This window comes from Parambassis ranga, chromosome 3 (genome assembly GCF_900634625.1).
Source record: "Parambassis ranga chromosome 3, fParRan2.1, whole genome shotgun sequence".
Taxonomy (NCBI): domain Eukaryota; kingdom Metazoa; phylum Chordata; class Actinopteri; family Ambassidae; genus Parambassis; species Parambassis ranga.
The window spans coordinates 6480872-6502613 of record NC_041024.1 but is presented as its reverse complement, the minus strand read 5'-3'; the positions used below and the strand labels follow the sequence as shown (position 1 = coordinate 6502613).

At 40.1% G+C, this 21742-nt stretch overlaps 1 protein-coding gene across 1 annotated transcript in view; it reads left to right on the top strand.

Annotated features, from left to right (window-relative positions):
- The first annotated feature begins 13114 nt into the window (after nt 1-13114).
- map2k5 (mitogen-activated protein kinase kinase 5) overlaps nt 13115-21742 on the top strand; it is a 47269-nt gene continuing 38641 nt past the window's right edge. Inside the window, exons 1-7 of the mRNA XM_028402158.1 lie at nt 13115-13538; nt 13748-13796; nt 14167-14234; nt 18523-18592; nt 19780-19820; nt 21084-21151; nt 21242-21290. Coding sequence (XP_028257959.1) covers nt 13407-13538; nt 13748-13796; nt 14167-14234; nt 18523-18592; nt 19780-19820; nt 21084-21151; nt 21242-21290 — 477 coding nt within the window. The 5' untranslated portion in view covers nt 13115-13406. The remainder of the gene's footprint in view (nt 13539-13747; nt 13797-14166; nt 14235-18522; nt 18593-19779; nt 19821-21083; nt 21152-21241; nt 21291-21742) is intronic.

Genomic DNA, 21742 nt, shown 5'->3' with positions numbered 1-21742 from the left:
CACAAAAGTCAAAATGGCGGACTTCCTGTTGGGTTTGGAGGCGGGGTCCAAGAGACTTTTTTGTGCGTCTTGGGGTGATACACGTGTGCTAATTTTCATGAACCTGTGTCAAACTGGCCAGCGGGGCTACACATTAGGGCAAAAAATACAGGGAGTTCCTTTGTAATGGCGAATGGTCAACTTTGAGGCCACGCCCCCACCACACCGTAAGACCTTTGTAAGAGTTTTGGAATGCGTCTATTCCCTGTGGTGTCCTGAGTGGACACAGTGAATTTCAGCTCAATTGCATGAAGTATGTGAGGCGTGAAAAGTTTTGAAGCAGGGTCACAAATAGGCAAAAAATGGCCACAAAAGTCAAAATGGTGGACTTCCTGTTGGGTTTGGAGGGGGGGTCCAAGAGACTTTTTTGTGCGTCTTGGGGTGATACACATGTGTGCTAATTCTCATGATCCTGTGTCAAACTGGCCAGCGGGGCTACGCATTAGGGCAATAAATACAGTGAGTTCCTTTGTAATGGCGAATGGTCAACTTTGAGGCCACGCCCCCGCCACACCGTCAGACTTTTGTAAGAGTTTTTGAATGCGTCTATTCCCTATGGTGTCCTGAGTGGACACAGTGAGTTTTAGCTCATTTGGATGAAGTATGCGAGGCGTGAAAAGTTTTGTAGGAGGGTCACAAATCGCCAAAAATTACCAGAAATTTCAAAATTGCGGACTTCCTGTTGGGTTTGGAGGGGGGGTCCAAGAGACTTTTTTGTGCATCTTGGGGTGATACACATGTGTACCAATTTTCATGACCCTACTCAAAACAGGCCAGGGGGGCAGGCAGAAAAACCTATGAAAACACAACATTTTGTGTAGCCAGTAGGTGGCGCTCTGTCAAAGCCTCAATATTGTTGTATAGATGTGTTTAGGGTCAGACTATGATCATACATGTGACATTTCGTACAGATCGGACAGAAAACGAAGAAGTTATAGAGACTTTCTGTGTCCTCAGAAATGGTCAAACTTTGAGGCCACGCCCCGGCCACACCGTCAGACTTTTGTAAGAGTTTTGGAATGCGTCTATTCCCTATGGTGTCCTGAGTGGACACGGCGAATTTCAGCTCAATCCGTTGAAGTATGCGAGGCGTGAAAAGTTTGGCAGCAGGGTCACACATCGCCAAAAATGGCCACAAACCTTCAAATGGCGGACTTCCTGTTGGGTTTGGAGGGGGGGTCCAAGAGACTTTTTTGTGCGTCTTGAGGTGATACATATGTGTGCCAATTTTCATAATCCTGTGTCAAACCGGCCAGAGGGGCTACGCGTTGGGGGCGCTATAGAGCCATTTTTATATGTGCATTTCAAAAGTCAGCAAATTTCAAAATTTTTCGGGCGAATGAATTTTTCTACCAAGTTTGGTGAGTTTTTGGGCATGTTAAGGCCTCCAAAAATGCGATCTCGGAGGGGGAAAAAAAAAAAAAAAAAAAAAAATAATAATCCTAAGGGTTTCAATAGGGCTCTTGCACCATTCGGTGCTCGGGCCCTAATAATCCTAAGGGTTTCAATAGGGCTCTTGCACCATTCGGTGCTCGGGCCCTAATAATTAGTATCCCTAATAGCATCCCTGGTGTAAGTACCATTGCACCCTCTAGGGGCCGCTGCTGGCTTTCAGACTTAACTATTCAACCTGTTAATGACAACAATTATCAAACCAGTGTCATTTTTCATTTGTAAAACAGGCCCCCGGCTTTAACTTTAATTTGTACCATGTGGATATAGAAGGGGTGTGTATGTGTGTTTTTGTGGAAATATTTGTGATGCTGCATGTTTTTTTTTAGATATTTAAATATCTTTGTTATGCACCTTTGGCTCCATTGCAGTTCAGGTCATGTTGAGTTCTTTGCAGTTCAGTCAGTACACAACAGAGGTCACTAGAAGCTGCTCTTGCATGAAGGCAGCATGTTCTCTGCCTCGGTGCTGCTGTGAACTAGAGTTCCCAAAATATGCTGCACTTGTGAAAGTCTTTCTTTAAGTTGCCATTAACAAACAGCTTGTATCTTGTATTCACTCTTATCTGATTCAGCAAACCTGCAAGCACAGGCATGCCTTATTTATGCGGCTGGATTTTATGCATGACAGTTTTGCTGAGAGGAAAAAAAAAAGTTCCTCCTCCCCGTCATCCCCATGTTTCCCCTATTGATTTTGGCGCTGCTTTGATGTGAATCTGTGCCAGAAGTGTCACTTAGATAAATCACTGTTAGTCCAAGCTGGCATAGCTTGGTGCTGGTGACAGAAGGGAGAATTCCACGTGGATCAAATAAATACAGATGTGAAGTAATTAGTTGGATTCCCAAGAAGCCTATTGTGGGCATGTTAAAGATGCTAGGGATCAGCTTCCTTTCCCACTAGCAGCTTTTATCAATTTAAACAGGAACAGAAACTAGGTGGGTCACAACCCATGTGGCTTCTGACGTGTCGCGTGTCCAACATGCAGGCCTGGAAATTAAACAAGGTGAAATGCCAAGTTGCCTCTTATTTATCCACACTTTAATATCTGTAAAATTAAAGGACCACACTAATTACATTGCTGTTGTCCTTTTTATTTAACCTTGATTCAAATCGTGTTTTTTTTCTGCAGTATTAGCAAGAGAGTAAAAAAAAAAACAGACAATACTTAAAAAAAATTAAAATGCACATGAAAAACGTGAAGTTCACTTATTACATCATATCAGACAATGTGAACAGTCAGCACCCCTTAAACAGGAATAAGTGGGAAATGCTGCTGGTCCCTAATAAATAGATTTACTGAAAATGTTGTTGCTTTGGTGCATTGCATTAGATTATAGGAGCTTACAACAATTTATGTAAAACACAGCTTTGATCTTCACTCCAGGAACACATTTCAGAAAAGTGCTGCTTTAAGTGCATCATCTTTTAACAAAAGGAGTGTACATTTGCCACATAATACTGCCATTACATTAATGCCACATCCCTGTGAAATTGAAACCCCACTTTTTTTTCATCTCGCAATTATAGACCCCTTCAGGAAGGGATGTATTTATGTCCAGCAGTTAGCAATGCATTGATTTAATACGTTTCTAATCAGGACATACAGCTTCAGGGCCTAAAATGTTAATTTTTCCTGCTGCTTACAAAGTAGCCTTTGATTTTCTGTCACGGCAGTAATTACAGTGTTTTGCCACTAGATAGGGAGAGCGCTTTGTCTCGTCTAATTATGAGGTAATCATTGCTGTAGTGCCCGCATGTTGTTCTCACCTTTTTGTTATTACTATTTTAATTTTATTTTTACAGCTTCTGGCTATTACAATGCCTTCTAATTCACACTGTGACAGCACAGCACAGCACAACAACACTGTGTGTGTGTGTATCTGGAGTGTAGTAGACTACTGACTGTAATTGTTGTGGTATGGGTGCTGTTAATTACTGGAGTAAACGGTTGAATCACGGCCAGGGCCCTTTGTGGTTGCAGAGTGGCGGGCAGCAGAGGAGAGAGACAGAGGTCTGGAAAATTGTTTTTACCATCTGGGGACCGAGGGACAGAGAAGGGGAAGCAGAAAGGAGAAAGGGGGAACAGCAGTAGACAGAAAGACCCAATTGGTGGCCAGAGCCTAAGGGTCTGGGGGTCCATATGGAAGGCAACACTTTGCCTTGCGCTTTATTGCACACCTTGCTGTTTTAATCAATGGCAAGCCTGTTCACAGAGCCTAGAGCAGCAGTGGTTGTTTCTCATTGTCTAGCTGCTACTTGCCACTTTTCTGTGCTCCTCTGCACCCTAGCACTTCTTACCAAACCTCCGAAGAGCTGTGCAGCACATCCAGGCCTCTCTAGTGAAGTGGATGTGTGAAAACGTTTGCACAGTGCGTGAGGTAAAAGCTCCTATTTGGTAATGATGATTTGATACGCTTTCGGCTCCTGCCTGCGCTGTTCTAATTTCCTAGCAGAGCAGGATCAGAACGTTGACGCCTGCTGTGTTTGGAGTCGTTTCTTAAAATGGAGGACACAATTCCATCTGAATTCCATTTGAGTGCTGAAAGTAATGCGATTAGGCAACAAAAGACGGGGAGAGGCGGTGGGATATGTGCTAATAACCCTATAAAAGTGCCAGTCAGCAGTGGTCTAACTTCTTTGTAACCCCACCCTGGTTGGAGGCAGTGCTGATAATCACCCCCCTCAGACTAAGCACATGTTGAGGAGGGGAGGATAAAAGGCCGTGTCTTTGTAGGAGGTCAAGTGTTTGATTTTATCATTGAACTCTTTAATGTTTTATTAAATTAAACCCATTTTGTATAGAATCCTATTAAGCCAACTCTACCTGTGTTATCCTAAAAGTTCTTTACAGAAAAGCAGCAATTATTGTCATGAAATCAGCATTCGAGGACAGCAGCACAAAAAACATAAACAGTATAACTCAAAAATTATAGTTCAACATGTGAATTGCGTTCCTCCTAACCTGGCATGACTGATGGTTTGTTAAACAGAAACATCTGAGACTTTGTCTTTGAAAAATGTTTCAAAACAATACTTGAAAAGTAGATTGGCAGTCTATCAGGGCCGTCAGATTATACTCCTCCTAACCTAAAACATGCCCAGTGCTGCTGCTTGTAATGCATGCGCTCTCAGGACACTGATTGGTCCAAACTGTTATTATTTGGATTTTTGAATGCCTTTGTATTGCTGGTGTATGCAGATCCAAAATACAAATGTCGTTCTCACAGTTGTTGAGCCTGTTTAAAATATAGTACATTATTATTATTATCCCTGAAAAGGTTGATATTGTGCACTCCACTTGGTCAACTGTATTCTGCTTCCCAGCCGTCAGACTGCAACAGGCTACACATCTCTCCTTCACGTAAACTGACACTGTCCTTGTTGTTTGGCTGCTTGTGTTAAAGCCTTTGCCATTACTTGGATTTGTGATTAAATTTAGCAAAGTGCTGCCGATAGCCGAATTGTCCAGCCACTCTCAATTACCGTCTAGGGAGGGTACCTGAGAAAGCTTAACACAGCAATTAACAACTTAATTAAGTGCCACAGCTATTGTGGCATTTCTAGAGCCATGCAACAAGGGGCGTATTGATTGCAGGGGATTGCCAGTTGGTCCCCAATTGATCGCCCAATTGATTGGCTTGGATAGGCATTCCTCAATGACTCTGTGAAGGAGTTGGTGTGTGTGCGTGTGTGTCTCGGAGGAAGTAGCCGTCATGCTGCCGTGTGACACACTGATAATGACCTGCCAGACTGGGCTGTATGGCCTCTGCCTTTCCCCCTGGGTGTGACACACGTGTCTGGTGTCAATCATTCACTCGCTCACTCTCCTGTCTCTCACTTTTACACAAATAAATGACACACAAATTTACACAAACTCAGACATCCCAGGTCTGCGCTTAAATCCAGAAGTCTGCAGTTTATTCAAATCCAAATACACCTGACAGGGACACAGTAATAAATAGAGTCAACGGAATACATAACAAGCACTGAGTACACAATGCAAACAGATACTTGAATAAAGACACTCAAATTAGCATTTATTCTCAGTGCAGTAGTTTCTAATGTGGTGTTTTGATTCAGCAACAGATCGTAGTTTTTCACAAAACAGAATACGGATAAATATATGAGGGGGGATAAAAACACACACAACACGACAAGGATGCATCAGCCACCACACACACACACGTTTACACAGGTCCAGTGCACCCTGGGGAGCAGTTAGAATGCAGGGCAGGGTTGGATGTAGGAGGGGAGTGAAGTGGTGCTAAGATGTCAAATAAAATGTCATCTCTTATTGTGTCAATGAAGTAATTCCCTTTAAAGGCTTGACCCTTCACCCTGCAGCAACTCGGCCAATTGCGCAGTGCAGCCATGAGGTGATAACAAATGACTCAACCCAAGGAGGGGGGTTAGCTCCTCTGGCAGACTCAGCCTGGACCAGTTACGCCAGGTAAAAGACGTGTCAAAATCAATTACAACCAGCTCATCCTTTCAGAATCAGTGTGTTTTTAAGTTTTATTAAAATGTTGACAGAGGTACAGATTGTAAAATGCACAGTTTTTGTGAATATTAAACCATTTGATATACAGTTAATGCTGCTTTAAAGACTCTACAACAAGGTCCTACTAAATAACATGTCCCTTTCAATTCAACCTCATTACTCTGTCTGCATTAGTAGTTTCCTAGTCCATCACTAGGGGGCAGTGTTATATGGATAGACTTAAATTTGGCTCTTATTGACATAAAGGTATAGAACTTTTCAGCTAGGAGGAAATAGATTTTTGGAAAAACAAATAATTTCAGATAGACATACAGTGAGTGGTGTAATGATATATAGTTCTCAAGAAAATTGTGTGTGTGTGGTGTGTGTGTGTTGTACAGTATGTGTGCATGTCAGTGTGCTTGACAGGCTCAGCTCTCCTTGCGCCTGCTGTGGTTCTGAGGTGCTCAACTTATGACCTGTAATTACATTGCTACTTTGCTCTCAAATCTCACCAGTGCAGGTTGGTCTCGGACACTTCAATTACCTCACTTCAATACCTCTGTAGCTCTCACATGCCCTGCAAAACCATAATGACAGTCTGGGGAATTGTCTGTTTTAAAGTTTGTGGCATGAGCCTCAGCAAATATTGTCGAATCAAAGACAGACAAAAAATGTGACAAGAAGCAAGTAATGAAAATAATATTAAAATATATGAATTGCCATATTCTCTTAATTAGTTATAAGCTGATATTTAGGAAAAGATAAATAAACCCTGACACATCCCCTGTGACAGGCTTGTAAATTCGTGTACCCGCTTCAATATGCAGACATTTCAATACTTAAACAAGGAAGGCTTGTTAAAGCAGCATGGCAAGGCCAACAACAAAGCCCTGCACGTATTCTTTTGGAAGTCTGCATCAATTTGCATTCAAACTTGTAAAATTGAGAAGATCAAAAGATCTATCTATTGGGGCATATTTGAAGGTTGGGTGCTGGTCGCATATGTTTGCCCTTGTATAGTTCTGTCACATTGTGGTGTAACGGAGCCTCAGCTGCAGGATTGCAATTTTTAATGAAAAAGTGGGGGCCGCCACATCCAGGTAAGACCCCTGGAGGTTGTATTTCCAGGGCTTTGTTATGTCCCACAATGAGGCAGTGTGCACCCACACACACACACAGATTTTACCCAACAATGATACAGCTACAGCAGTGGCAGATAAACACTCACCTATTACCCCATAAAAAGCAAATTTTGTATGTATCCTTGATAATCTGAAAGGCTGTCTCTTAGACATTAGATATTAAATGTTTTAAAACTTCTATCATGAACATTAGGAAACATCTGAGGTTATTAAATGCAGACCAATTTTTTTTTAGACTCTAGACATTTTGGAGTTCCTTTGTGGGCTTGTAAGGATCAAGGTCAGACTTGTTTAGTTTCACTTCTTTTACCTAACATTATCAGGATTTTCCAACTGAATAATAATTTCATGTGTTCTCATTTGTAACTAAGTCAGTATTAGAGTGCTTATAGGAAATTCCTCACTCACATCCCCTCAGTTGTATTACAGATTTCTGAAATGTATATTATAGGTCATTAAAAAACACCCCCAAATAAACACACTCTTATAGTGAGAGATGTATTCAACCATAATGTCTTTAAGGGTGCATGCTTATCTTCACTAATAATTCAATTTTATAGAAAACATCTACATTATCAGTCAATGAGTTGTTAAAGTATTTGCTCAGCTCTGGACGTCTGGACGGTAGCACCCACAAACACTGATACAAAAAAAATAAAAAATGGCAAATTATTGGCATAAATGTTGCAGTGGAGATAAAGATCAAATTTAATGTCATCATGCTGTGATGGTAAAGTTATGTGTTCATGATTTATGGTTTTATATAAGCTTTCTTCTTGTAATTATATTTAGGCGTTAAGTTTACACAATTTTCCCTAGATTTTTTTGTTGCTGACCACTGGATGTTACTTCAGTAATATTATAGCAGTAAAAAATAAAGGAGAATTTACTCATCACCTAACCACACAATACTGTGTAAGCACAAAAATGTGGTGTGTGTGTGTATGTTTGGTATAATAATTTAGGTAAAATTTTTAGCTGTTTATTTTAGAGATCTCGTGTGGACATTTATATTATTATGCTTTATAAGGAAATAAAACACAAACCTAGGGGTTTTCATAAATGACAAATATTACATCAGAATCAGTTGTTCATGCATCACTTCATGCTTAAATATGCTCTCTTCCTCAGATGCTTCAGATGGGAATTGGGACCATAAAGATGCTGTTCAGCCACTATCGGTCGTTGGAGCAAAAGGTCAGATGACTAGCAGGAGGATAAAGATTTTGATTGTGCTGGCAGTCAGGAGAATCTCATCTGACAGGAAGGACCAACACGCACCAACCCCACCACAACTTTCCACTGACTCATCACAGTATCAGGTATGTTGTGTGCCATGAATTAGACCATGTCAACATACTGTAGGTGGTAATGGCCCCTGTGATTAACCACAACCTCACATGCTCATCACATTTATGTAATAATAACATTAATTGTCTGAGGTAAGTTTAGTGACCATGCAGTTTCTTGTAGCCAAAAGAAATATATATATATATATTTGTTTTAATTTATTACATTACTAAAAATAAAACACAGATACACAAACATGTAAAGACACAACAGATAATATGAAATTCTATCTGTCATCATAGCATTGCTTTCTTTATTACTTTCACTCTTGAGTTCTTCGTATCTGGCTTTATATGACACGTGAGCACAGACCATGATGAGTTCTTTCACACACCAAAGGTCAGAGGCATCACTTACAAAAAAGAGAAGGACCCCCGCCTCCCTCCTCAAACGCTCACTAAGTCATTTACCTCATCCTCTGTAAATTATTGACACGCTGTTGTCAGTTGAAAAGCCAGCCAGACTTTCCGTTGATCTGTTTGATGAATATTTCAGCTGACAAACAGGCCACCTGACACTCTGCACCAAAGCAATGTGTGGTTAGAGAGAGGTCACGCATCTTGGCCACAGTCATACACATACAGTATGCATGCACATGTATATACAATTACAGTGTTGTTGTTTCTATTCTGTTCTAAATGTTTTTGTTACTGAACTTTCCCTTTGAGGCTCTATTGCTGTGACTTGAACTATTTAAAAATATTTCTTGAGCATTTTATGCTCGGTTGGACATCTAAAAAAAATTTCCTTTGTTCAGTGCCTATAGGCTATATCACAGGTTGCATACAATTTATTGTAGTATGGTTAGTATGGTCACCTCCAGTACCTTACCTAACCCCTTACCCTGTTTTCATTGCATAATCTTAACCAATTCCAGCTGCAATTTAAAAACTGTAGTTTACAGTGTTTAAAAAGAAAACAGTTTGCGTTATCTGGGGGAATTAAACCTCAGACTCCTGAGTGGAAGTCTGCATGTAAACAAGCATGCAGTATTCCGGGATCATGAAACCAAGGCAAAAAGAGCATGCATGGTAAACAAAGAGTGTACGACCTGGGATACATTCAGTTTTACATGCAATAATTTTGTAAGGTAATGTAGAGTAATCTAAAGTATTCAACATATGGTACATGTAGTACTCCATACACTGTTTAACCCATATTTGGAACCTCAGATTCCCGGGCTCAAGCTACAAGGTGTGAAGTGAGTGCTTAATGCAAAAATGTTCCACACTTAATGGCTTTAAGTGATATCTGTAAAAAAGCAGTGACACCTTGCATTCAATAAAGTCACTTGACCACAGCATGGAGAAAAAGCCAGTGTAGCTTGTATGAACCGGTGATGTGTTATTTATGTCAGGCTCAGTCCAAAAGCAGCCTCAATGGGTAAGACATACCCCATAAATTTTTCTATGGCCCCTATGAGCAGGTCAGGAAGGCACCAATATTTCCTCTTTATTAGAAACAACAGAAACAACATGCAGCTATAAAGGGGACCTCAGAGATGAATTTGAAACACTAGGATATGGCAGGGAAAGCATGCTGCTCTGAGAGCAGAGAAGTAGTCACACAATCCATTTCTTTCCAAGTGACTCGTCCACATCAGTGCATTTCCTCATAACTCTTACAACAGTGACTCGCAAACTCCCCATGCTTCATCACAGGTCAACTTAGAGATGAACTTTAAAGGAAGACGTAACAAATGATCACAGCCTTTCAGGGCATTTCACATCTGCTGAAGTGCCATAACCCTCTACATATCCTGACCTCAATTTGAGACTGTGTGCTGAAGGCCCATCTGAGGGAGATGGTATCGATCTGAGCGGAGTCTGTGGCAGCATCAATAAACTACAGGCTTCAGGCTTCAAGGCTGAGGAGACACATCTCTATTTCAGCTCGAGGGTTTGCATCTGGATACCCGAGTTGGGACGTGGCCCTGCACAGATGGTGGGACACGTTTTTCTTGCGTCAGTGATACCTTCCCTAGTGTTGGGAGGTAAAAAAAAAAAGGTGTCAAACTACAAGTTTGTACATTTTTTACTTTGAATATTTACCATTAATGTTAACAGGCAGAGCAGATAGAAAGTGACAGTCAATATGTGTGGGAACAATCAATGCTTAACAAGCAGACAAATAGCATTTCAAGATCTTCTATATCAGCATTACAGTGGAAGACAACAGTGCTGACTTTGGCTCATTAATCAATAAACACAACAAGCTAATCAATACATTTGACATAGACTAATGAAATAATAATCATCAACGGAAGCAGAGGAAGAGGAGGTGAACACAGGCTACATTCTTTATGCACAATAAGAGAAAATAAGTAAAGTAATGCCCAGTCCTTGTTGCTGTCTTGCTTGCTTGCCTTTACCTCTTTGCCGAGAAAGTTAAATAAGTGTGCCTCATATATTTAGAGTCAAGCTGAGCTCACTTTGTGCTAAGCAGCTTGTCAATAACAAGAAAAAAAGGTATGGGGCAAAAGAGGAGGTCTGATAAAATGGCTTTTAATTACCAGACAGTGAATGCTGGCCTTCCTTTTTCACTTTCTCCTTCCAGCTAAGTCAGGAGTTTGATTTCTGATAATGTGGATTGCTGACTGGTCTTCATCCTCACTGCCCCTGAAGCAGAAGGACCTCACGTCGAGTCTTGGGAGAGTATGTTTGACAAAGTGCCATATAGATCCTCTGCTTTTCATCAGAAGGGCAGTGCTGCCCGAGGCATTAATCAGAACGTTTGATAGCCCAGCTTTGTTTCCCACCCTCTTTATTCTCCTGTAACAATTAGGCAGTGTAATAATTCCAGGCATTACATGGAAATCAATGGCTATTTAACCCCACAGGCGTGAGTGATGATATAAGGGTCAATGTAATAACCTTGCAACCTGTGTTAGGTGTGTGTGAGACACCTGACACTAAACAGATAAGCAGAAGTTTAGATATGCCTAATTCACTATCATACATTTCCCTTTTATTTGAGAGGTTCATCCTCAGGTCAAGCAGGGGTGGAGACGGTTGTTTTAGCAGCCAATGAAACCCAACCTGCCACAGTGGCTGGCACAGCACACACCCCATTGATATTGTTTTCAAGTGCCACATGTCTAGCCAGATCTTTCGCTGTGAGAATACGGAGCATGCTTTAACAAGTTCTTGTCATTAAACAGAACCCTGATCAACAGACATGGGTATCAGGTCTGTGAGCAGCATGCTGTAAATTAACAGAAAAGGAGACGTTTCACTCAGGGATCAATGCTTTGTTCTTGCAATGCAGTCAGAGCTCTTTAGAGAAACCGATGCATATCCTCAGTCATAAGGCCTTAATCAACAACAGTTATAAGTGTCCCTTTGTTTTACATTCAATTATACACTTACGACTAATGCCGAGTGGAAACCTTTAAATACTAATGCTGTGTTAATGTCAAGTGAAAGAGGTAAAAACCTCTCTGAATACTTCTTTGAATGGCTGCAGTGGTTTTCATCTCAACAGTTGTTCGTTTCTGTGAAATGAAGCACCATTCAAATGCTATCCAAATTTTGATTCATCATTTACAATAGTGATCAGAGGTCAGTTCTAAAAGCAATATTGACCCTTTAGTTATGCACCTATTGTAACCCTCAGACAGCTATTGTATTCTCAGCATTGTACTCTCTTACCAAACTTCATCTCACATCTGTGTTATGCACAGCAAAAGCAGCCCATGTTATGTGTGGTTCAGGAAGAAGGTTCAAATGCAGACTCAAGTTTTAGAGTATTTATTGCTAACAAAAGGAAAAAAATATAAAAACCTCTACAGGGGAGAAAACAATTGTTGAGATCAGGTGCTCGGGAGGATGCAGGACTGCTAGGATTAGTTCAGGTTCTCCTAGGACGAGAAACAGGTAAGTTCAGAGAGAGTACGGGAGAGAAATTAGGACCTTATGAACAAACACAGCAACTCCAATGAGCATCTGTGAAGAAAGGAGGAGGGAGAGGGAAAGCAGATGCTGGAGCCTAATCCAAGCTATCTATAGTTGAGAGTCAGCGTACACCCTGGACAGGTCACCAGTCCATCACAGGGCAACATACAGACAAACCACCATTCACACTCACACCTACAGGCAATTTAGAGTCACCAATTTACCACAATGTGGGAGGAAGCCGGAGTACTTGGAGACAATCCACACAGGCACAGGGAGAACGTGCAAACTCCACACAGAATCGAACAGGGAGCCCAAGCACAGACCGACAGAACTGAATGCAAGACTACAGCCCATGGTGGCAACAATCTGTATTCAACAATTCAGTACAGAGTCGAGTTTTACACACACATGGAGGTGTCACACAATGTTGCTTTCTTTTTATTTCTTTTGCTTTTATGTTTCTTTTAACTAGGATCTCATTTTTGTCAGGAGTTAATAATGAAAAAATGACACACAAACATGTAATTTATTTGTCAAACCACCTATCACATCTAAAATATCTTTAACCTTAAGCCAGACTCTGAGCTACAAACTGCCATTACAATAATGACTGCACACAGAAATGAAGTGTGTTTTGACAGCACAGCGTTTAGCACCGTGTTTGCAGTATCTACTCTTCATGAGGTTACCTAGAGATGGGTGCTTTTATTTTGAAATGTCTGGACCGGATGTTGATTTGGAAACGCTGTTGGAGCAGTTTCCTCAAAACTAGCCACATAGCCTGAATATGTCTTTTAACATAGTGTAAAACTTCGCCCCAGACGACAGGCTAACAATAAATTACGGTTCAGGCTCAACATTTCATGCGGATATGACCTGACTTCTGTGTCATCTGTGACTGAGGTCCTCAGCGTTTAAATGTCCGCAAATGAAGTTTATTTACTGAGTAGGATGCTAGCATGTGTCGTTAGCAAACCACTGCAGGAAATTAGCTTGTTAGCTTCGACAAACGGCCAAAAATATGAGGCTTAATCTTCACTCTTTATGCTCATATTCGGTTTAAATAAACTCTGCGCAATGGACACCGAGGCGATAGTGATCCGTATAAAAACGCCGTCAGGGGACATGGACTCGTCTGTCGACTGTCCATCTCTTCTAAACTTCAATGACTTACTGGTGAGTTTGCAGCAAGCTAGAGAGCTAGCGTCTGTCATATTTAATTTAAAAACAAAGCGTGTAGCACAATGAAGCAACACATACATTAAACACCTCTGAGAAGAGCTAACAGTATCACCTTTTAGTTTTCAGTCTAATTTACTGTCTTAATGTCTTAATTTACTTTATTATTGTCAGTGTTGTAATTTGTTTTCTACTAAACATTTCAGGTCGCAATCAGAGATGTCATGCCTGAAGCAACTGTCACAGCCTTTGAATGTAAGTGCCTGTCTCACAGTTGTATGTTTTAAATACTGAAACTGGTTCTGAACTCTCATGCTGGCTGATGTAGATTGCTGTATGTAGCCAGGTTTGGAGTGATGTAATTACACCCTGCTTATAAGTGGGATAGTTAATTTTTATATTTAAATTAACAGCATGCTGTATATGTTCATAAAAATAGAAGAATTTGTGCAATTTTGGAGGAATATTATAAGTGTTATGGGGCTGGGTAAATAAGGAAACTGGTGGCTAAAACAGATGCTTGTCTATGACAGAACCAGTAATGTGATACTTTTTAGTGCATAAGGGGGATCCAGCAGAAATGTGTTTTTTATATTTTTATATTTATGGGTTCTTTTTTTTTTAGATGAAGATGAGGTGGGAGACAGAATCACAGTAAGAAGTGATGAAGAACTCAAAGCCATGTTGTCATATGTGAGTACGTTTTTGTTCAATATTGTGATTAAGATTTGTTAATGGAGAAGTTATTTTAGTTTTTCAGATCTAGAAAAACAAAACAAAAATGATTATATACAGACTTTGAAGACTTAGTTGGGGATTTAGGGGATCCAAATAAAATAACATTGATTTAGACGGAGCAACAAGGACATGGGTTTTAAAAGTCCTGTATTTTTAAATGGTTAGGTGCAGCACAATAAAAAAGGCACTCCACCTTCCCAGACATCTTAAAACTTTGGCATAAAACATATACTGTGTCACCTTGAATGTTTGCGCCGGCATAAAAATAGCTTAACTACCTGGAAAACATGTCATCTTTAAACCCTAACTGTTACAGGATCCCTTTCATGGTCACCAAACCTTGTTTTATGGTTTAAAAATGACTTCCTCAAAACTGCTGTACAGTTAAATTAGCTTTACAATGTAGCCTGGGAAGTGCTGTTAGTCTGGTAGAACACAGAGAAACAGAAATGATCAGAGGGAGATTTTAAATGTGTTGCTTCCATCTCGCACCTGTTTTTTGATTTCAGACCATATAGCTGTAAAACCAGTTTATTTGCAATATTCAGCAGCACTTACACAAACACACATAAACACACATACACACTTCCCAGTAACCGTTCAGCTCCCCCACCTACATTTTCATATTCCACCATACTTACAGTTCATGCCATGGACAGTAAGAGTAATGGCGTGTAATGGGTTTCTGTACGAGGTACACTGAAAGCTAAATGAACTGTCAATTTTTATTATTTATTATTCAGTACTTAAAGTTTTGCCTCATTAAGGAGGAGACCCCCTGGGCTGCAGAATTGTTCAAAATCTACTTTCATCTGTGGATGTCTTTTACCCCCCATCAGCTCACAATGATGCTACAAGAGCCACAGGCACAATTTACACACACTGTTTTTTTTCTGTCCATTTTCATCATGCATTCACTTGTGGCTGCTTTTTAATCATTAAGTAGAGTAGCAAGAGATACAGGGTGATTAAGCAAAAAGAGACGGATGTTGTTCCAAGTAGTGTTGTGAAACAGAGAATGACCTCGGCCAGCTTTATTGTTCACTTTTCAGCTGGCATATTTGACAGTCTTCTGTCATTTTGGATTGCTGTTCAGTGCGTACTGATTGAGACCAGCCCCAAACAGGTTTATTTACCAATAGGTTTTCATGAAATTGTCATCCCTGGTTTTCTTTTGGTCTGGTTTATTGTACTTTAGTGCTTGTGTGCATTTTTCTTTTGTTTTTCAGAAAATAATGTCAAAATCTGAGTGACAGCTCCTATGATGGTCCTAGCTGGATTTGCCAGTATAAGTGAAACCAAAGTTAAAGACTAGTAGTTTTATTTAACACCTACAATCAGAGCCATTAGTGTTTCGAGTTATATGAAAGCAATTCATTTAATTAATTTTTCTATACAGTGGACCCTCGTTTATCGCGGGGTTATGTTCCAAAAATAACCCGCAATAGGCAATTCCGCGAAGTCAGCTTTATTTTTACAATTATTGCAGATGTGTTAAGGCTGTAAAACCCCTCACTATACACTTTTTTTTCACAAATTTTTCACAATTTTCTCATACACGCATTAATATTCTCACACTTTTCTCTCTTATTTAAACGCTCTAAAAATTCAAACCTTCATAGGAAAAAATGTCCAGTATTGTAGAATGAAACCAAAGATCAAAACCTGTTTTCAGTACGCATTCTGCACTGTACAGGAGACATGACATAGCGGAGATTGGCTGTAGACCATTGTCAGGACATAGAACACAATGCGCTGGAGAAAAAAAACCTCACAAAATTGCACACAAAAAAATCTGTAAAACTTGTGCTTGCGAAAGGTGAACCACGTTATAGTGAGGGACCACTGTATTAAGATGTCATTGAACTTGGTGTCTATCAGTTTAGCTACTAGTCTATTTTCTCTCCACTTCCTTTATATATGTCTCGTCTAAGTTAGTGCATATTATGTATATGACCCTCACCTCGGTGTACCTGGCACAAATATTTAGTATGTACAACACTGCACTGCTTCGCCCACATCTTTCAAAACCCATTTGTTCAGTGAATTTTTGGCAAACCAATCCAGGAGGCCCGTAATGGCTTTCTACTCATGGGACTGCCAAGTGCACAAAAACCTGCTGATCCATTGAAAAATACTAGAGTCACAACAATATCATTTACGCCACTTGCGTACTTTGAAAGTCTTATGCAAGGGTTATGCGTTTCAGCAGTCATTTGCATTTTTATTTGGAGATTTTGCTTTTTTTTTTATTGTTGGTTTGCTGTGGTTGCCATTTGGTCTCCATAGAGACCCCAGCGGAATTATTTATTTATTGCTTCAGCATTATTAATTCCAGGTGAGAAGATGGCCATTATGTGAAATTAATAGGAATTAAGGGAAACTGCATGTTAGGTGAAAGGTGGGTTAATTCATTGAGTCTGTCATGACTGCTTTGTGGTTGCATATGTTTCTCCTGTGTGTTTGTGGTAATATAATTATAATTATAATTTTAAATATACTACTGCTGCATGGTGTTTTTTTTCCTCTAGATCTCCGCTTTAACATTTCCTGCCAAATTAATGCTCAAATTCAACACTTAATTAACATTGGTCTGCAGAGGGCATTTATTGTGAAAAGTATCCCCCATCACTGAGAACATTGATTGCTACATGCTCCTGTGAGACCCACTAGACTTCCAGGCATCTCTAATCATTGTTCGACACCTTGAAAGACAGACGCCCCTGTTCAAAGTTAAAGACCAGCTATGTCGGGTGCTAAAAAAAACATGTGACCTCCCTTCTTCACTCAGCTCCCCCTGGAGGTAGCAGCTCTAATTCCACCATTCTTACTCCCATTTTCCCCTTAGTCTGCTAATGATGATGAGACCCAGTCTCTGCTCTTGCTCTCACACTTGTCCCTCAAGGCTGAGCGATGGTATTTGGGATCGGACACTGTTTAGTTATTGGCCAACAATGGAGAATGTCTTTTAATAACACACCTACCACAGATTAGGTGGTAATTGCAGCTTTAATCAATAAGCTAGCTGAGCGGAAAATTAAAGGTACGTGAAGCCCGAGCCCCCCCAACACGCACACAACATGTTTTTTGGTATTAGGCCCATTGTTCAGATGTGGCCTAGTGAGAGTGCTGCAGGGCGAAAGCAGAGGGCTAGGAGCAAGGAGGGATCTGACAGTGATAAATAGGCCTTTTAATAACAGCTGTGCCACTTGGGTAGCCATTCTGATCCATTCCCTTCCAAGCCGGTCCCATCGTCCTCCCTCCCTCCCCCACAATGAGAGAGCACATTTACATATTGCTGCGATGACTTGGTACTTCATGCTGGATTGTAAACGAAACACAGTAAACACATGTATCCATGAACACTGTAAAGACATCTTCAAAGACTGATGACTCTGCACAAGACATGTTATTTTGATGCCTCCAAAAGGAGAGGACAGATGAGCACACAGACTCTTACAGGCACACAGACACACATGCTCACAGTTTAACAGATGGTTTGGGTAACTGAAACATCAATTATTGCATTGCCTTGGCAAGCATCTGAGAGGCTCCTGTGTGTGTGTGTGTGTGTGCATAAGAAAGAGAGAGTGTGAGTGTGTGCACATGTTAGTCCTGTGTGAGCTGTTGACCTGGAGGAGAAAAGGGTTAATGCTACACTCCTTCAGAACAAGCCCACAGGGCATCGGTCCTCTTTGGCAACAGATTTCAGCACAGCATGATCACAATTTTTTAAGAATACTGTTTAATTCTAATTAATTCTGACTTTAGTTAAATAAATTATTTTATGTGTGTAATGTCTCTTTGTCAGTGTAATGAATAGTCAAAGAGCACATTTACATTTGTGTTGTATTGACATTGATATTGGTACAGAAATATTGAACTGATTTTGTTTCCTAAAAAGTAATTTCTAAAAGTGTAGGCAGGCATCCAGTTCTTTCAATGGCTGAAAAGTGAAATGGATGATGTTGCAAGTGGGGCAGGGAATGATGATTAAACACACGTGAGAGTGCCGGATCTGTAAAACATGTCGAGCAACACTTATTCACACAAACGTCTCACTCTTTGTACTCTGATGACAAATTTTGTCTGAATACATTTACAGATAAAATGTGGACATTTTAGTAGTTAGATGTGCGGATTCTTGTTAGTCCTTTGTTTTTTAGTTACCTTCATAACATAAAATACTTCGGTCCCTTTAAACCACTATGACTCTCAACAGCTATTATCTTTTCCCTTCTAGTACTGCAACACAATGAATGAACAACGCATGAATGGACTGCTGCCTGACCCTCTCCAGATTTTTCCAAGAGGTACAACATGACATGTTACAGTTTGTTTTGGAATATGGTAATGCTGAGGGCTCAATAAAAGCTTGTAGTAAATGTACTAACAGTAAATTAAAAGCAACATTTAAATATGTGAAAACATCCACAGCTGTTATACTCATATTTGAGTTTCATCATGCAAATAGTAAAGGCACAAACATAGCTTTGTATGGACAGTGTTCAAATTCATCTGCTCATTCAGCTATTATTGTGTTGATGGAATCAATCTAACTATCTACATTGTCTTTGCTTCAAGGACATTAAAAGTGCCAGCTTCTCTTCAGACTACATCTCACCTGCATCTTTTGATTCTTCCTCAAAAAGTTTTCATGCGTGATTCATGCTTTTTATATATTTCTAAAGATAAAATAAAACACTGGCTGTGGTTGGCATTATATAAAAGATTATTTATTATTATTAATTATTAATTACAATTAAAGAATACAATGGAGGTCACATACTGCTAATCGACGCAGTGAATAAATGTAATCAATTTGTTACAAAGAACTCTTCTGCTAGATTTAATGCTAACATTTGTTGCGACCACTGTGTAAACAGGCATGAACAGCGATCAGTATCAATGTATCGCTAGTTTATTGTAAACTTTTGAAAGATTCCTTTCATATTTAGATGGAAACCAGACTATTATCAGAGCTGTCAGTACTGGTTAACTAATGCCAGCTGCTGTTGGATGTGGACGTCACCATCTCTGCCAGGATAAAATGGCACTGTACATGTTGGGCAACATGTAAATAAAATTGATTTAATCTTGGCTCACTAACAGTGTTAAACCTGTGGTTATTTTTGAGATGGATAACACATGTTTCAAATTATGCCAGCCAGTTTTTCATTTCCCCTTTAAAGTCATAGATAATTGCAGTCATTTTTTCTCTCTCTTTATTTAACTCTTGAACAGACTAACCTCTCTTTCAGTTTCTCTCTGTCCCTCTCTCTCTCCTCTTTTCTTTAACTCTGTGATTGTGTTTCCTCCACCTACAGCTGGCTCTCTCAAGAGCCCAACATCTCAATCACTCTCTTGTCCACAACTAATTTCAGAGTAACCCTCATTTCATTTCATCTTTTTTTTTTCTTTATAAAGAACTGATTCCTTTTCAACACATTTGTAAATGGCCCAGTGATGTGTTCTACAATCTAGTCAATTACTGTTTCAGCCGGCAAGACTCCAGGGATCCGGAACATACATGGCCTGAAGGTACCTATCTCAATAATTGTTTCGGCTGCCTTACACAGAGAACGAGGGGAGGGGAGGGCGGGAAGTTGAGTCAAATGGATTGGTAACGCTGTGTTCCACTTATTGAAATGTCAATTGAAGTCAAGGCTCTCCTTTTCTTTCACACATTCTGTTGCTCCCCTCATCTATGTTTATGTATAGGGATGTATAGTTGTTGCAGTGGCAAGGCTTGTCTCTCCATCCTATCCCCATACGCTTGTTTCTTATCATTTTAGACCCAAAGTGTTATCCTGAAACCCCTCCAGAGTATTATGATCCTCTTATTCCCTATGAATGAAAGAATAGCAGCATTGGTTAGAACAAAAACTGAACTGGGCAATGGGAAGATGTCTTTGTTCAACCATGAAATTGTCATTACAAGCCCCCAAATGGCCTTCCACAGACCTTCCCATTTAATGTTAGGCATATGTTGCTGTTGAAACTCACTGCTAATTACCATGGGTTAAATGACTTGACACCTCCTTCATCCCTCCAGATGATCCATATTATACCCATCTGCATTTCAATGAAGAACCCCCCCAAACACACACACACACACACAAATACGCAGAGTGCTTTATTTAATGTATCCTCCTGAGCTTTGGTAACAGCTTCTGAACTGTGTCAGTTTTGTTTAAGGTCAAGGGTCTGTTTTGAGAAGATGATGTTCTCCAAAAACCTTTAGTCCTTGGGTAATCTTTCCCCTTTTTTTCCTGTCTTAATACAGAAGTAATTGGCTGAGGGGAGCCTTGTGTGCCATTTAAATTAGGTTTTCCTGGGCACTAATTAAAGAGACAATCCCTATGCTTTTGTGGACCCAACACATTGCCATTTTGACCTCAATTAATAAGTTATTTTTAGTATCCCCTTTTGCAGGGTCTTGTCTCGTCTTTTATATTAAATATCTGGGTTGAGTATGGAGGCCTTTGGAGTAAACATAGATGCAGATGTAAAGAACAATGTAGTGATGTATGACAGTTTGTCTTACCTTAAGTTTATATCTTGCTTTTGAAACACATTTTTATGCGTTGATGTCCTTATATTACACATACACATATACACATATATTTTTCTTTCCTGCTTGACCTTCTGCACATCAGTTTTCCCTCTTTTTTGCCACCTTCTTACTTAAGAAAGTCAGTTATGCTCCAAGCTAAACGGAGAGCCTTGTTTTGCTGTTGCTGTAATTAAGAGGGTCTGGTGTATTTCTGTCTATGTGTCATGTGTATGTATGCATACTTCCAGGTTAATACAAGACCTAACCCAGCCAATGACTGCACACATGCTGTCCCAGATTCCTTAGCCAACAACAGGTGAGTTGTCTGCAGCTGCAGGAGCAGGTTGCACTTCATATATATAAATAAGTGTCTTATTTATGTGAATCCTGCATTCTTTTCCCCCAGCTTAAAAAAATCATCGGCAGAGCTGAAGAGGATTTTGACAAATGGGCAGGTGAGCTTGTGTTTTTTGATACAAGTCACTCATTTACGCTCTAAAATGACCACAGGCATTTTCTTGTTGTTGTTGTGACACAAAACGCAGCTGGTCTGTAGTTTCTTCACTCTCATAGACAAAGACAGAGCTAGCATGTGAGGGAGACAATTAAGCCAGCAGCCTCTCAGGTTACTGCTGTAACACACTGAACTAATAGAGCTGTTCTCTCAGTTCTCCTCTGCCTTTTCATCCATCTCCTCTTATTCTCTTTACCTCCCTCTCACCAAAATCAATTGTGGTTAAATTTGGGAGGGAGCCTTACATGTGTGTTGTCTATAGGCATGCTCACACGCAAGTAAGCAAACAATACACACATTACTTCAACAAGAAAAAAAATACAAATTGGACTTTTATTGTTCCCATGATCTAATTATTATTTCAGCAAGATCACACAAAGCATGACAGACAGG